Source organism: Pseudonaja textilis, chromosome 2 (genome assembly GCF_049901715.1).
Source record: "Pseudonaja textilis isolate UNSWEBS1 chromosome 2, rPseTex1.2, whole genome shotgun sequence".
Lineage (NCBI taxonomy): Eukaryota > Metazoa > Chordata > Lepidosauria > Squamata > Elapidae > Pseudonaja > Pseudonaja textilis.
In genome coordinates, this window is record NC_141991.1 from 21,246,765 (window position 1) to 21,261,100 (window position 14,336).

At 43.2% G+C, this 14,336-nt stretch overlaps 1 protein-coding gene across 2 annotated transcripts in view; it reads left to right on the forward strand.

Moving 5' to 3' along the window:
- The window catches only part of PLXNB1 (plexin B1), a 170,247-nt gene that overhangs the window by 77,317 nt on the left and 78,594 nt on the right, over positions 1–14,336 (forward strand). For both annotated transcript variants that reach the window (XM_087923446.1, XM_087923447.1), the window contains one exon: positions 178–1,303. In XM_087923446.1, the coding sequence (XP_087779572.1) occupies positions 178–1,303 (1,126 nt within the window). The remainder of the gene's footprint in view (positions 1–177; positions 1,304–14,336) is intronic.

Below are 14,336 nucleotides of genomic sequence, written 5' to 3' on the forward strand. Positions count from 1 at the left end.
TTATCTCCAAGGAGATGACAGATAATACATAGAAATGTACGAATGAGCATAATCTCCTTTGTTTTTGGAAATGCAAAATAGAATATATATAAAAAAATCAATCTCACACAGATACTTTATGTTATGATTTTTTTTTTAAAAAAAAATACCTTACCTCTGTCATCTTCTTTCTTGTAGGATGAGTATGATGCCTCTGGGAACATTCCTTCTCCCTGTTCTGTGTTTCCTGGGGCCAACAATTCCACAGGAACTACAGTACCCCACTTTTTCGCACAATGCCACCAAATTTATTCACTTCATTATGGATCCCGATTCAGGAACTCTGTATCTGGGGGCTACAAACTTCCTTTTTCAATTGACTCCAGACCTGGTGATGGAAGAAGCGGTTTCCATGGGCCCGATCTTAGACAGCAAAGATTGCCTTCCTCCTGTTTTCAAGCAGGATTGTCCGCAAGCTCTGGAGACAGACAACTACATCAAACTCCTGCTCATCAACTCGCTAGAGAAAGAACTCATTGTTTGCGGCAGTGTGTGGCAAGGGATCTGCGAGAAGAGGACTCTCGGCTTCATTAAACATGTCCTCTTCCAACCACAGACACCAGGAGACACTCAATATGTGGTCGCCAATGATCCCAATATTTCCACCGTGGGGCTGGTAGGTTACTCCAAAGAAAATGTGCCACTTCTCTTTGTTGGCCGAGGATACACCAGTCGGGGTGTTGGAGGAAGCATCCCTCCCATCACAACTCGCAATCTCAGGGCCCACCCAGGAGATGTGTCAGGGCCCAACTCCCACACCATCTTTTCCTATGAGGAAACAGCCAAGCTGGCTGTGGGTCGACTCTCTGAATATAGCCACCATTTTATCAAGTCATTCACGCATGGCTCCAGTGTCTACTTCCTGTTCTACCGCCGTGATCTCAAGTCGCAGTCCCGGGAATACAAGACGTACATTTCCCGGATCTGTCTGGACGACGCCCACTATTACTCCTATGTGGAGCTTCCCTTGGTCTGCAGGAACCAAGAGAAGACTTATAGCCTCTTGCAGGCGGCCTACGTGGCACAGGCAGGGGTAGAAGGACAAGCGGGAGATGCACTTTTTGTGACTTTTTCTGCCTGGCAGGCTTCTTTGGGGAAGCTGAGTGAGGAATCTGCACTCTGTGTTTATCCCATGGAGGAAGTAGATCGCTTCATAACTCAGACCAGGGACCTTTGTTATACCAGGGACGGGAAAATGGAGGATGGCAGGGAGGTGGCCTACATAGAATACGATGTCAGCTCTAGCTGCGTCCAGCTCTCAGCGGTAAGTGCACTTTTATTAAATTTCTACATCACCCATCTCACCTAAGTGACTCTGCGTGGTTTACGACATCACATTTATTGCATGTGGATGTAAATCTATCCAGGGTGCACCAGAAGCCGGGGCCCATAAGCAATTTGTTAGATCAATTAAGTTAAAGGTTTGAATGGATTGCCATTTTCTTCCAGTAAAGGCTTACCTACTTGTTTGACGCATGACCTTTGAATAACCTAAGATTTTCCCCAGAAAAAAACATAATAAAACATATTGCCCTTTGGGAATCTCAGTTTGGGTACATCTTACGCATGTAATTGACATGGTTTGGGGTGGGATTCCCAGGCAATTTGCCATTCAGGGCTTCCCATAATTCCCAGTCATATTGTTTTCCAAGCTGATGATCCCTCATAACCTTTAAGAAGTTTGTTGGAGGAGACATGCCAGCAAACAAGGATGATGATGATGATGATTAGACTTCTGTCCCACCCACCCACCCATTCATTCATTTATTTTTCTTGGTCAACTCAAGTTGGAGAACGCGTTATCTCCAAGGTATAACTTGGTACCACTTTGAAAGAATGAGGGGGGAAACCAAGGCCTTTATGGGCTGTGTGTTAAGCTGACCCACACTAATCTAGCTTTATCAACATCATAACAGATTATGTGCTGTTAACCATTTCAGTCTGTACATAGGCTGGATTTTCCCTGCTGTCATCTCCATCTGTTCCTTCCATAATCTCACACAAGGAAAATGGGTGCTGGTGATTGCCCCTCCCATAAGGTATAAAGGACAGGCAAAGGTGATGAAACCTTTGCAGGAAACAAAGTAGTTTGATTGGTTCAGAGTCATTCTGGAAGCTCTTTGTACTTCGGTTGGGGGTTTTTTTGTACTTCGGTTGGTTTCTTCTCTAGTTCATTTGATACTTCTATTTTTGGCAGCACTTCACTGAACTGAAAGATGTGCGCTTACCTTGGGAGACTGAATGAGATTAATTCCAGCTGGGAATGAAAACAATTCCCAGCGTTGCAATAAAATAAGTTGTTTTTAAAATAAGTGTGTGTGTCACTATGGTTTAGGAAGCCTGGGTCAGAACACCGTTCAGCTTCACTGCCCCATTGATTCCCAGGGGGAATTCATAGGGTCCTTTCAGTTGGGGAGACCAAATGGCAGCTGTCCAGTCAGCTCAGAATCAGTCACTCTTCACAGATAGATGCTGTGGGTCTAATTCAGCCCACGGTCGCTTCTGATCTAATTTATGAATGACCTGCTTTGTTGGTCCCAGAGAAAGACCAGCTAAAGCTGGTACAGAGGTGAATGAAATCCAGAATTCTGTTCTTGCAATAGAAGTAATAGACGCCAACAGTATAAAACCATTCATCTTGTTTTCCTGAGCATTTGGCACTGAGAAGGCTATTGGCTTTGATCCTGGAGGAGGTGTATAGCTATCACGAGTACTGACAGTTTTATGTCTATTAATTTTTATAATCCCCTTTTAAAACTGCCCAGGCTTCTGTGGTTTGACTTATGTCCCAAGTGGAAAGCTTATTCTTGCCTGTACTGAATGTCTCATAATTCAACTTCACTTGATAAGAGATGGAGGGAAGGTTGTCTGCCACAGGTTAAACATGAGCCAGAGCATAATGCAGTTGCTTAAAAGGCATATGTTATCTTAGGGCTCATGATGATCTGCACAGAGTCCAACTAATGGAAATTAATGGTTCTACTCTATTCTGCCCTGCTCAAATCCTATTTGGAACATCATGTCCAATTTTGGGCATTGCAGTTGCTCATCTGTCAAAGATAGACTCTATTGTGGTGTTTTTCAACCTTGGCCTCTTTGAAGTTGTGTGGAATTGGCTGGGGAATTCTGGGAGTTGAAGTCCACACATCTTAAAGAAGCCGAGATTGTAAAACACTGCTTTTACTGGTTCTGTCTAGAGCAGGGGTTAGATCAGATGACCTCTGGGGTCTCTCTGCCAACTCTATGATTCTGGTAGTCTATACCAGGGGTCTCCAACCCTGGCAACTTTAAGCCTGGTGGACTTCAAGGCTTAAATTTGCCAAGGTTGGAGACTCCTGCTCTATACTACCTCTCTGTGTACCCAAGTGTTTCTTTAAAAGGAAGTTGGGTACTATAGTTGCATCCTTTTGTAGCTTTTCCAGTTTAATAGTATTAAATTTGAGGCCCAGAATTAAGCAAGCTGAAGAGATGGATTTGTATGAAAGGGTTAGGATCATGGTCCTTGTGTTCTGGATTCATTCCTTTTTTTCATATAATCTTTACTGAAAGTTTTTACAGCAATAAGAATAAAATGCAAATTAAAATGGAACGTGTCTTAAAGTTCCTCACCATTTTCCTACAGAAGACAGCTTCTCTTCATAGCGCTAGCCAGACATCTCAATAAGCTGGCTGTCATAACCCTAATATCCCTCCAGATGTGTTACTGTCATTTTACATCTCCTCAGACACAGGAGGGGAAGGTGCAGCACACTGTTTGCTATTTTTCGTTACTGGCCAGTTGGGAGAGAGAACAAACTGCCATTAACAACAGGAAACCAGAAGCCTTGTTCAGAATTGCCACCCAGGAAGAAACGGTGATCTTGCCTGACTTGAGAAGAGAGATAAAATTAAATTAAATTATTTCCTTGCATGCTCATTGGTCCTGATTTTCCTCTAGACCAGAGGCAATTCTTTCTCAAATCCCTTGGCCTATTCTTTCTTGAAGAGATACTTTCCTCCTAAACCTGGATTTTCCTAAATGAGACATGGGCATTTCATGGCCCCTGGACCATATCTGGCCCTTTGGGTGTCCCTGCCCAATGTGTGTGAACTGAATCGTAAATCAGAAATCAAATGTAAATAAATGTAGGCCATGCATCCAATAGCAGCAATAGCACTTAGACTTATATACCACTTTATAGTTCTCTACAGCCCTCTCTAAGCAGTTTACAGAGTCAGCCTATTGCCCCCCACACCAAACAATCTGGGTCCTCATTTTACCCACCTCTGAGGGATGGAAGGCTGAGTCAACCTTGAGCCTGGTGAGACTCGAACTGCCCAATTGCAGTCAGCCGGCAGTCAGCAGAAGTAGCCTGCAGTACTTCACTCTAACTAACCTCTGTGCCACCATGGCTCATGTACAACTGCATTGCTTTTATTTTGAAGGCGCTTGCTGATTTTTTCCCCCAATTAATGTATATGTGTGTGCGTGTGTGCCTTTGCACGTTCGTAGCCCTTTTGGTTTGGCTCTCCACAATAGCCCCGATTTGTCATGTGGCCCCTTGGGAAAATTAATTGCCCACTCCTGTCCTACATTGATTCTGAAAGTGCAAAAAAAAATTCCAATATTCAGCTGCATACAGAGGAAGATCATTCACAAGGCGGATCTTTTAATTGACTTGGATAGATACTGCCTTCACTGTGACACTTTTTGCACATCACAGACAACATTTAATTTTGTAATTGCTGTTGTAGCAGTACTAAACAGAAATGCGTACCATCATAATTAACTTTGCTGCACAAGAGAATAATAGGTAATTTAAACTCTGCGTGGGTTGTTTTATTTTTCCTGCTATAAATTGAACCTCTAAATTGTTGTTTCATATGCCCTAATCACATACTTCAGAAATAATTAACTTTCCTCCTCTCTCAATACAGACAAACACTTTTGGTAGTCACCGAAACATAAATGTTTGCGGAGGGAGATGTTTGTAGCTTGAATATGATTTTCTACCATATTAATATAGAGCAGTGGACAGTGGACAGTGCTGTAAAAATATTTCCAACGTCTTGGTTCTGACAGTGTTAACTTCTCTTTGTGGCATCTTCCAGTTGTGTGGACAAAAATGCCAGAAATCTTTGCAGTGTCCATTTTGGCTGGACTACAACTGTATTCGGAGATTTAGATTGATGATTTTGTGAGAGAACTTGTTCCAATGTCTGGAAAATACCGGGTCATCCTACAACACATAAGCAGAGTTTTGATACATCACACTAAAGATCCATTCTCAAGAGGCTTTTGGGAAGCTGAGAAGGGAGGACCAAGCAATAGCCTTTGTTGTTGTTTATCCTGTCTATAATTACTCTTCTGTGTCTCTCTTGGAGGCTGAATATAAGAGGAGCTATTACAGCCATGGTAGTTGTTTTTTGAGCGGGCCCATGCTCACTCATGGCTATTGCTGCATGTTATGGCAATGAGCTGGAAAAAATTACACTGTGTGAATCCAGCTTTTCTTCCTTCATCTGCCCTAGACAGGACATTTTAAATGGAAAAGGCTGAGTGGCTTCAGCGGGGTCAACTGATTTCCAATTCTGAGGGCAAATGCACAAGTGAATGCACACACACACCCTTCACATCCCCGTTTCTTCTTCGTGGTTTCTTTGCCCTATATTCAAGAAGGCTCAGGCGCATCCAGTTCAAAGCATCAGGTAGCTTGGAATGAGAAAAATAGGATAAAAGAAGAAAATAGGATAAAAGAAGAAAATAGGATAAAAGAAGAAGGAAAAAAAAATGACTTTCTTGCCATTCTGGTTCTTCCTGGCAACAGAAGAGTTAAAACTTCCTCTTTTGCCACTTCTCTGATTTAAGCATCTTCCTGTTCACCTACCCCGCCCCCCACCCCCCGCCCCCAATTTTGCAGCTGCTTGGCCGGCCTCCAGATTCCCAAGCATGGCTTTCCATCAAATATCCATCCTGCTCTTAGGAGAGAGAGGTGAGGGGTGAGAGAGAGAGAGGATTTTTAGAAAACTGCAGCCAGCCAAAACTCATCCGAGGAGGAAGGAGGAGGAGGAGGAACTGAATAGGAAGTGCCAACCTACTTATTAGAAACTGTCACGTTGAAAATCCACATCCCCGAGCGTTGCTATTCACACCTAGCAGCAGCTCAAAAGTTACAAATGATAATGAAACAGCCCAAAGTTTAAAAAAAAACAACTAGTTTTAACACTGAGTTCCCCACTCGGCCAATTTGTATGCAGTTAGTCCTCGAGTTACAACCATTCATTATTTAGGGACCATTCAAAGTTGAAACAGTACTGAAAACAGTGGCGTATGTCCATTTTTCACACTTATGACCATTTCACGACCGTGGTCATGTGATCAAAATTTGGACGCTTGGCAACTGGCATGTATTTATGATGGTTGTATTGTCCCCGGTATCACGTGGTCCATCCCCTTTTGCCACCTTCTGAGAAGCAAACTAAATAGGGAAGGCAGATTCTCTCAGCAACTGTTTCACTAACTCAACGCCTGCAGGGATTCACTTAACAGTCGTGGCAAGAAAGATAGTAAAACGGGGCAAAATTCACTCTCTTGCTTAGCAAAAGAAATTTTGGGCTCCATTGTGGTTGTAAGTCGAGGATAACCTGTATTGTACTTACAGCTGTAGTTGACCCAGGGCATGTCTTTTGGGGGTAGAGAGAGAGAGACTGGGAGAGTTTTTTGGGGGAAGAGCTCAGCCCCAGAGGAGCCTTGGGGAGCAAAACGCCCCCAGAGGCTCTTTGAGGCTAGGAAGCTCCCAAAACAGAGCTTGGAGGGGTGCTGCGCGCCCTCCTATGCTCTGTTTTTCCTTCCTGAGCCTCAGAGGAGACTTAGGGAGCAAAAACGGCTCCTCTGAGGCTAGAAAGCTCCCAAAAATGGGTGGGGGGCAAAACAAAAACAAAAAAAAGCCACACCCACCCAGTCACATGGCCACACCCACCAAGCCATGCCCACAGAACCAGTAGTAGAATTTTTTGAATCCCACCACTGATCCAAACTATAGTACGGAAACACCCAAGGACTCGACCAGCAAATGCCAGTCATTTAATGTGGGCAATCTAATCTATGCTGATAATTACACAGGAGGTGCTACTTGGGTACTGGCCAAAATAGTCCAGAGTACAAGTCCCTGATTTTACCGAGTAGAGTGAGAGGACGGTAAGATCTGGAGAAGGCACATAGACCAACTCTGGGGATGTCTAAACAATAATAGCAAAAAAAACAAACGGGAACCGAACTGGCCCTGACAACTAAAACCACTGAAAATCAGTTTAGGCCAATACCAACACTATCCTCAAACCCAGAGTGTACATGCAACCACTTAGCTGAAGAACTGAGTGTCCAGCAAAGCAGTTCTGAGGATCCTGGACCGACAGAGCCAACCATGCCCTTCAAGGCATTTCTACAAGCTGACTCTGGAGCAGCAGCAGACCAGTCTACACAGGTCAATGCTGCCGAACCAAATGCACTGTGCAGGTCAAGTCGTGCCCCGCAAAGGCCTGGCTACTTGCGTGACTACGTACAATAACACAAACCTGATTGGGTAACCCCGTTCTAGGAGGAGGGGTGTTGAATATGCCATGAGAGCGAAGGCTGATGTAGACTTCACTCATTGGTTCATTTTCCAGGTGGGAAAATGAACAGCTGTCAGTGGCTAGAAGTATCGGACATCTCCGTGTTAAAAGGAGCTGTCGAGATGCACCGCCACAGAGTTTTGTTACCAGAGCTTTAATAAAGAACTGTGTTCTTGCTACTGCTGTCCTGCATCTTCACTTCACCCACTATTTTAACAGATTCCTATACAGTCAGTGGAATAAAAATCTAGACTAGTGGAGAGCGGGAGACGGAGGATGACATGATAGCAGTGTCCCAGTATTTGAGTGACTGGAACTAAGAGGTGGGGATCAATTTATTTTCAAAAGCACCAGAGGACAGAACAAGAAACAGTGGAGAGAAGCAACCTGGAATTAAGGAGAAACTTCGTAAAACTGAGGACAATTAACCAGTTGAACAGCTTTGCCTTCAGAAGTTGTAGGTGCTTCAACACTGGAGGTTTTTAAGAAGAGACTGGACAGTCACTTGTCTGACACGGTATAGGATCTCATGCTTGAGCAGGGGGATGGACTAGAAGACCTCCAAGGTCCCTTTCAGCCCTATTCTGATTCCATCTAGAAACTTCAATGTGCTAGAGACACCACTGGCTTTCTTAAGTAGGCTGTTTTTGCAATATTGTGTTTATTTAATTTCACTGGTTCTTATTTTACAAAGCCTTGAGATAAAATAAAGACATTTGTTAAGGGCAATTGATCAGTCATTGTTTATGTACAAGTTTCCTCAAAAAGAAGATGTGTTGTTTGGGAAGAACCAGCTGCTCAACAGCTTGTTACCAATCAAGAAGGATGATAAATTTTATGTTTTCACTTCTGGCTGATTTCATTAGATCAGGGGTCCCCAAACTTGGCGATTTTAAGACTTGTGGACTTCAACTCCCAGAATTCTTCAGCCAGCCATGTTGACTGGAGAATTCTGGGAGTTGAAGTCCACAAGTCTTAAACTTGCCAAGTTTGGAGACCTCTGCATTAGATTGACAAGAATTTCAAATTCTCAGTTGTTTAATAGCAGAAGTGAGAAAACCTTATTTCTCCCCCATACACAACTTCTAAATTGGAAGAAAGAAGATTTGAGATACCTAGTAGTTTGGGCCTTTTTAAGTGTAAGAAATAAGAGATCAGTTTATTTCTGGTGTAAAATAAAAACTAAACTGTCCAAGAGGAAACAAATCCTCTGAATTGGTTCAGAGATTATTTAGCTCTAAATAGGTGTCTTTTCCAGCTGATTTAAGATACTTGACAAAAACAAAAGATAACCAGGTCCCAATTATTCTTATTCCTATATTCCCCTTTATTCCAAGTGAGGGTTGTAACTGGCCAGAAACAGGCCAATGACTCACACAGCAGGTTGATGTACAAACACTGCAGGCTGGTGAAGGACATAAGGAAGATGTATGATGACATGCAGATCAAAGGAATGTTAAAACTCCTGTTTACCCCAACTGGTTTAAAACCTGGCATACTTTGCCCCAGACATCTGGAGATCTGCAGGGGAGGGTAAAAATTTTTTTAAAAGAGAGCAATAAATGTAAAAAAAAATGGGCAAGATGTTGATTACATCGTAGATTCGTCTTGTCCTTCTTAACTACTGATCTTTAGACTTTCTTTGCATTAAAACATATTCCTTTATTCTCACTAACAATTAAATGTCCATTGGTCTATAAACACTGAGGGCCGGATGCTGTGAGTAGTACCATTATGGGTGAATGCCATTATAATGTCTTTATTAAAATGAATGTGCGGTATCAAAATAAATCACATGGCTGGATGAAAAAAAAAATCTGTGGGAAGAACCATACTATCTGCACAGTATTGGCTTCTTAGCACTGTATAATTCCAGCTACATAAATATGCTGTAGGGAACATGGACGTGCCCAGTGGTTTGAGAACTTAACCTTTAGCCTTTAATTTAAGGGAGGATTTTTAAAAATCTCTGTGTGGTCATCTCCACATTCTGTCTCTTAGCTTTATTGCCAGAGGCAATTTTTAGCTTGGCTGGTCCCTGACAGTGATCATTCTCTCTTCTTTTTTAGGCAAAAAGTCTATTTTTTTTCCCCTCTCCTCAACTTTGCAGTCAGTCCTTCTGTACAGGTTTGCTCTGGAAGCAATTTCTTCAGGCAGTTCCCAAGCCAGCTTTGGTTTCTATTTTCAATATTTAGGGGGCAGCTAAAAAAAACATCAGACGTTAGACGAAAGGATAGTTTGGTCACCAAACCATTGGCCTGGATTTCTGATGATCTTTAACGAACTTCAACAAACAAGTATGTGTTTCGTAATTAGGGTTTGGGGTGATAGGGAACAAAAGTATAGGTAGTCCTCAACTTAACGGCCCTAATTGGAAGCAGGATTTTAGTCAATACTGTCATTAAGCAAATCATCACATGATCAGACTTGATTTTACAGTGACTTTTAGTATGATTGTGAACAGTGATGGGATTCAGAAATGTTTACTATGGTTCTTTGGGCGTGGCTTGGTGGGCGTGGTGTGGCTTGGTGGGCGTGGAAAGGGGGAAGGATACTGTAAAATCTCTATTCCCTCCCCACTCCTGGGAGAAGGTTACTGCAAAATCCCATTCCCTCCCCACCCCACTAACCTGCTTTCCAGTTCCATTTTCCTGGGCAGGGCAACAAAAGAAGACCCAGCCGATTAGCTGGGACTCGGGAGGCAGAGAATAGATGGGGTTGGCAGGGCCAGTCAGAGGTGGTATTTGACAGTTCTGCAAACTACTCAAAATTTCCACTACGGGTTCTCCAGAACTGGTCAGAACCTGCTGAATACCACCTTTGATTGTGAAGCAAATCATGTGGTCATTAAGCAAATCTGGCTTTCTCAACGTGATTTCAGGATGCCACAACCGGTCATAAACGCAAGCAGGTGAGCGAGTGCCCCAAATTGTGATAATGTGACTACGGGGATGGGGTGGGGTGTGTGCAGTGGTTGTAACTTGGAGGACAGGTCCTAAATCACTTTGAGAGGGAGGGAGGAGGGAGGGAGGGAGGGAGGGAGAGAGAGGGGGGGGATCCTTTGAACCATTAAGGATTACCTCTGTGTACCTGAGTCGATTTGCAAGACTTTCCGCAGTTAAGAATGTGAAATACTGGGCAACACCATAGCTGAACGTCCCAAGCAAATGTGCTCCCTTTCACAAGATGCTACTATCTATTTTCTATAAGACTATGTTCTTCGACCTAGAGGGCATCCTGTCTCTTTAAATTTAGCTCCTAGGATTTCTGGCCAGGAAACTTTTTATGCAGGGCTAGATAGTGGAAGTACTGGACAGGCCCAATAAATCAAGACTGGCTTACTCATTTGTTTAACTGCTGTAGTCCAACGAGACTGCATCCTGCATATTTATATTTGCTCATTATTTGGCTATGGAAAAAAGAAGCAAAGGCTCTGAGATAAGAAAACCAAGTTTGAAATGCAGTCTCTCGATGCAGATACCTGGCGAATAAGCAGCCACGTCCTTCAACCGAAATAATGACGAAGGATACAAAATGATAGTCAGAGGAAAGCTATAACGGCGATGGTGGGAGATGCAGAACGGTTGGCTAGTATGGATGAGTTTTCACCTCCCATCAGCTACTAAAGCAGGCTGAGTCACAAGGAATTGTGGGAATTGTGATCCCAAACATCTGGAATTGCCTAGTATTGGACTAGGGGATGTGACTGGGTTCAAAATGATTGGGGGGAGGAAACGCAACAATCGACTTTGTTTTTGTTTTGTTTTTGCAGATGCCTGGCCTTGGGTGTTGCTGTTAAGACTGGAAATAAACAAGCTGGCTTAGGTCAGCTTCTAATTAAATTTGGTCCTTGAAATACAGAGTGTCTTGTTCAGATAAATTATGCTAATGACACTATATGCTTTCACCAGTGCACTAGCAGACCTGAAAAGATGCTAGGCAGCTACTTCATCATAGCCTCTTTAGCTGTCTTTTTTTACTCTTCGTTGGTTTTAAGATAGGGGATAGAAGAAGCAGTAGGAAAACTTGGAAGGGTGTTAAATGGAGGATAATAGCTGGACTCCATTTCCATCAAATCCCAGAGGGAAGGCAGAGCAAATGTACAGCAGAAGCCCTGTTTAGACTACATTTTGACTGTCCAGGTCAAGGAACAATTCTGAAAGAGGTGTCTTTTGACTGTTTGCACTAATGTTATTGACACTGAAGACTTGTGATGGGATGTAGTGAGGAGCTGGATCCCCAGGAGAGAGGGGGTGCAGTTCCAGAGACGCAAGGGGGCAATTCAGCCCATATGTTATGTGTGAGAGAAAGAGGGTGAAGATAGCCTCTTCCTAATAGTTCACAGTATATTATAGATGTAGATAATAGAGTTCTCAATCTGACAAGAGAGAAGGTAAACAATAAAGACATCAGCTTGGAAGAATCACCCTTTGTCATTCTTGGTTTTGGGCCTGGCAAGGCTTTCAATACTCAAGTTCAGGGGTGTCCAACCTTGGCAACTTTAAGACTTGGGAACATCAACTCCCATGGTTGGCTGGGGAATTCTTGGGGAGACAAACAAGCCCCCTCATCCTTAAGTGATGGCGAGGGAGCCTTTCGCAACTTCAGGGCTGATAAATGTTCTCCCAGCTCACATCTTACCCTTAGAGGAGTGGTAATGAACTCTTATTTGCAATCTGAAGTTGATGGGGACACGTGTAGAAAAAGTGGGTTTGAGGAATGACCAGCAAATGGTAGTAGTGTGGTAGAGCTCAGACTGGGTTCGAATAATTGCACTGTCAACATGGAAGAAGAACAGAGCTTTAATAGGAGGAAGCAACATGCTTTCCTGTTGTAAATTAGTCCATCTTCTTTCAGATTCTGCCCAGGGTTGTGATTTATAAACCCCGTCTCCCAGACACAATGGAAGCCTGTTATCCAGAGCCAAATACAGAGAGTGGTGATTCAGAGAGATACCGGCCCTTGTCTACTGCGCTCTGTGAGTTGACATACTACCTAGCCTGCTGAGCAAGGGAGCCTTTTGCAAGGGAGGACTTTGCTGATAGAATAACTTGTGTCTCTCTTCCAGCCAGGACTTCACATTCAGAACAGGTGCTGGTGAGATGACAGAGATAGGCAATGCTCCAGAAACGCATGATTTTTTTCAGTTCCTGAAGCCTAAGCGACTTGATGGACAGGTTGCTTGGAGGAGTGAGGCCAAGCTCAGACATTTTGGACCTGCGCCCATCTTGGCTGGCTATGAGGAGTGGAAATGATAAATCTTTACTTAAAAGAGTGCTGTGTTCTAAAAAAAGCTGATTGTCAGAGGCTTTATTAAAGTTCCCTCCTGCCATTTTACATGATTTATCGGCTTCTTGTAACCTTTCTTTGGGTGTTGGCATCACATGCCCGAGTTTTTCTTGGATTAATCTAATTATTTGGACCCACTATAAGCTGAATTCAGATCTACAGGTAGTCCCCAACTTACAACCATTCAGTTAGTGGCCTTTCAAAGTTACAATGCATTGGGGGAAAAAATGGTTATCACCGGTCCTTGCACTTATGAACCATAATGAAACAAACAACATGTTAAAAAGTTATGATATTTACGTAGTTACTTACCAAGAACATCTAAATTATATTCAAGTAACCAAAATATCTGTACAATCCCCAAGGCATGTCACAACTTTTGAGCACCCCTAATGTTTGGAAATTGAAAACTGAAAAATTGGACACACCCTACCATTGCAGCATCCCCACAGTCATGTGATTAAAATACGGTTGCTTGGCAACCAGCCTGTTTTACAATGGTTGCAGCATCCCTTGGTTATGTGACGGCCATTGTTTGCGGCTTTCAACAAGGAAAGTCAATGGAGAAAGGTGGATACATACGACCCACTTAACAGCTGCAATAATTCACTTAGCTATAGCAAAAAATATATATCATAAAATTGGCCCTGCCTCATTGCTTACTTCGCAATGGAAATTTTTGTCTCAATTGCAGTTATGAGTCAAGGACTACTTGTACTATTATTTTAATAAAGCTTTGCTTGACTACAGCATCTTCCCTTTCCTTGCAGCCATTTCTTCCCAGCTTCTTGGGCTGCTTCTGTTGATCGGCAGCTGCCATTGTTCTATAATCTTTGTGGATGATACAGCGATAACCTCTGCATTAGGGTCAAAAATGGGGTGGCAAGGGGGTGTGAAGGCAGCCAACATCTGGGAAAGGAAAAGAAAAGGCATTGGGATTTGGGCGGTGGGAAGAAAGGAAAGATACACCAGTGTATACAAAGAGCAACCACTCAGCCTTCCTTTCCCTGCGTGGACGGAAGCAGAGGAACAACCAATTGGTGCCTGTAATGGCTGCAGTCCAAACAGAGCATTGACCATCTCCTTTGCCAACCCTGTTCGATCCAGGCTTGATTTTCTGAAGCTGGCTTGGGCAACAGCCAGGTGCAGCCCTGGAAACAAGCAACTTATGCTACATTGCAAAACTGCCTTAGATTATTCCAGCAGTCTAATAAAAGGGCAGAACCCACGTAGTTTGGAAAATGTAGAAGATAAGCGGCTGATTGTTCTGCAATTTAGAGACCACATAACTTTGCGCTTTGATCGGTTGTCCTGGCTTCTGGTTCACTCTGGAGTACTGTTCATCATGCTTGGTTCTTCTCTATGAAATTCTTAAACCATTTGTAACCGAAATAGTTAAAGGCCTTGTCCCATAC